The following is a 2,292-nucleotide window of genomic DNA, read 5'->3' on the forward strand; positions in this document are numbered from 1 at the left end:
GAACCCCAAAAAAACGCAGAGCCAGAGAAAGAGAGAGAGAGAGAGAGAGAGAAAAAAAACACACACCAAAAAAAAAAAAAAAAAAAAAAAGCTTGATTTTGACCCATGAAAGCTATCCACCATTAAAGAATGACAGAGTATCAGCTCATGACTTTTTTTTTTCCACACAATGTGAATATCTGAATTCTGAACCCGGTTCTTTTTTTCTTTTTTTTTTTTTATAAATAAAATTTTTTTTAAAAAAACCACTATTTAAATTTCCCAAAATAGAAATAAAATATTAATTTTTTTTTATAAAGAAAAAAAAAACCCTAAACAGGTAAACTAAAAAAACGCTAAGATTAACATTAACATTAACATGAAATTTAAACAAAGAAGTTGATCCAGGGTGACAAACCCCAGATTCCAACAACAAAATAAAAGACTTTCTAAAATTCACAGTACCCAGAAATTTAAAAAACCAAAAAAGAAAGAGAAAACACTAAAATTAGTAAGGTGGTGGTGGTGGTGGTGGTCTAGCAGTAGGAGCCCAAATCACATCGGAAGGCAAGTGGCAACTATACATAGCCATATTCCCGCACGACTCTCCTCCTCCTCCCTGAGACGGTGCCGCCGGGTGTTGCCCACTATCTCCACCAGAAACCGCCGCGTGAGGCGGTGAATTTCCTTCGTCCCTTATATCTTCCAGCTCAGGCGGGAGGCGGTGGTACGTGGGGTTGTTGAACGAGGCAGCTACCACGAAGACGGTTCCTGCGGCGAGTAAAGCTCCGGCGACGAGTCCTCCGACGATCTGGCCCTGAGGGCCGGCGAGGGAGATGGTGAACCCGTTGGGGATTGGTGGAAACGACGCCGTTAGGAAGGTGGCGGAGACCGATAAGATGTCGAAACGGCCGTGAAAAGTAACGGTGGCGCCGGGTGTGGTCGACGGCTGACGTAACGTGACGTTGGCGACGGTTCCGGAAGCTGTTAATACGCAGAGGCCGGTGTTTTTGCGGCGACAGAACTTGGAGATCGCCTCGACGACGTCGTTTCCGCCTGGGACTTCGAGAATGTACGGGCTCATGGCCGGTTCGGGCTCTCGGGTTATGATGACGGGCGGTTTGGGCTTGTTTTTGGAACCGGGCGGGCGGCCTCTGGGCCGCCGAACCACTTCGATTGACGCTCCATCAGCGTCGTGTTTGGGCTTTAGGCCCGGAGTTTGGGCCGGTGTGGGCCCACCACCACTGCTTCGGCTCTCGTCGTCTTCGGAGTGTTGTTGTTGTTGTTGTTGGTGATGATGATGATGTTGGTGATGATGATGTTGTTGGGTTTGGGAGTCGGTGGGGACTTGGTGGAAAGGGTGAGAAAATGGGTTTTGGAGATGTGGGGAAGAAGGGTGGTGAAGTTTTGAGAACATGTTGGAAGTGTTTTCGTTTTTTGGTTCTACATATTCACCTTTCATTGTTTTTGTGTCTTTTTTTTTTTTTTAATAGATGGATATTTGTATTGGGTTTATGATTGGTTTAGGAAACTTGAGGAATAGGATATTTTTTGTGGGTTTTGTAAATTGTAATAAAATATAGAGAAGAAACTAGAAAGCTAGTTTGGACTTGGTAGAAGGAGAGAGCCAAGACTTTGAGAGAGATAGAGAGAGAGAGAGAGAGGGAGACAGAGCAAGAAGATGGTAAGGTGGTGTTTGAATTTGTTTATAATAAATGGAGGATGAGGTTGATTTATGTGAGAGAGAGAGAGAGAGAGAGAGAGAGAGAGAGGAGGAGGTGGGTGAGCTTGGAAACCAAGTAAAGACTAATAGCGCCGCTGGTTGGAGGTGAAGTAGGGTCCACAATCCACACCACATACAAGATTGAGAGAGAGAGAGAGAGAGAGAAATTGTCAATGAATGAGAAGAATTTGGTTAATGGTTAGCTCAACCTTACTTCTACATAGCCTTTCTTTTCATTTCTTCAAGTTTGAAAGAGAGGGACACATGGGAGGGAGAGATGAGAGAGGGTGAGTCTTTAATTAAGGCCCTTTCCGACCGAGTGGATTGACAATGACTTCTTTGATGTTATTTCTTTTGGGTTATGGGGGATGCCCTTAACTATTACTATCCCTATCATCACTTTCATCTATCTTTCTCATTTTTCCTTCAATCACTACTTCAATCTTGAATTTGAATTTGAAAATAACACAACAATTTTCACAATTACTCAATTTTTATGTTACCTTTGAAATAAGATTGTTAATTTTTATTTAGATTTATCATTGATATAATTTTTATTATATATAGATTACAATAAATTATATTAAATT

General features: G+C 42.2%; 1 protein-coding gene across 1 annotated transcript; it reads right to left on the bottom strand.

Annotated features, from left to right (window-relative positions):
• Nucleotides 1–327: 327 nt before the first annotated feature.
• LOC142619381 (AT-hook motif nuclear-localized protein 17) lies at nt 328–1,965 on the bottom strand. Its single transcript, XM_075792469.1, has one exon. The coding sequence runs from the start codon at nt 1,439–1,441 to the stop codon at nt 488–490; it is 954 nt and encodes a 317-aa protein (XP_075648584.1). The 5' UTR covers nt 1,442–1,965; the 3' UTR covers nt 328–487.
• Between the last annotated feature and the right edge of the window lie 327 nt (nt 1,966–2,292).

This window comes from Castanea sativa, chromosome 12, assembly GCF_040712315.1.
Source record: "Castanea sativa cultivar Marrone di Chiusa Pesio chromosome 12, ASM4071231v1".
Classification (NCBI taxonomy): domain Eukaryota; kingdom Viridiplantae; phylum Streptophyta; class Magnoliopsida; order Fagales; family Fagaceae; genus Castanea; species Castanea sativa.

Coding starts and splice junctions, on each gene's coding strand:
- LOC142619381 (XM_075792469.1), bottom strand. CDS start 1,441: ATGAAAGGTGAATATGTAGAACCAAAAAACGAAAACACTTCCAACATG.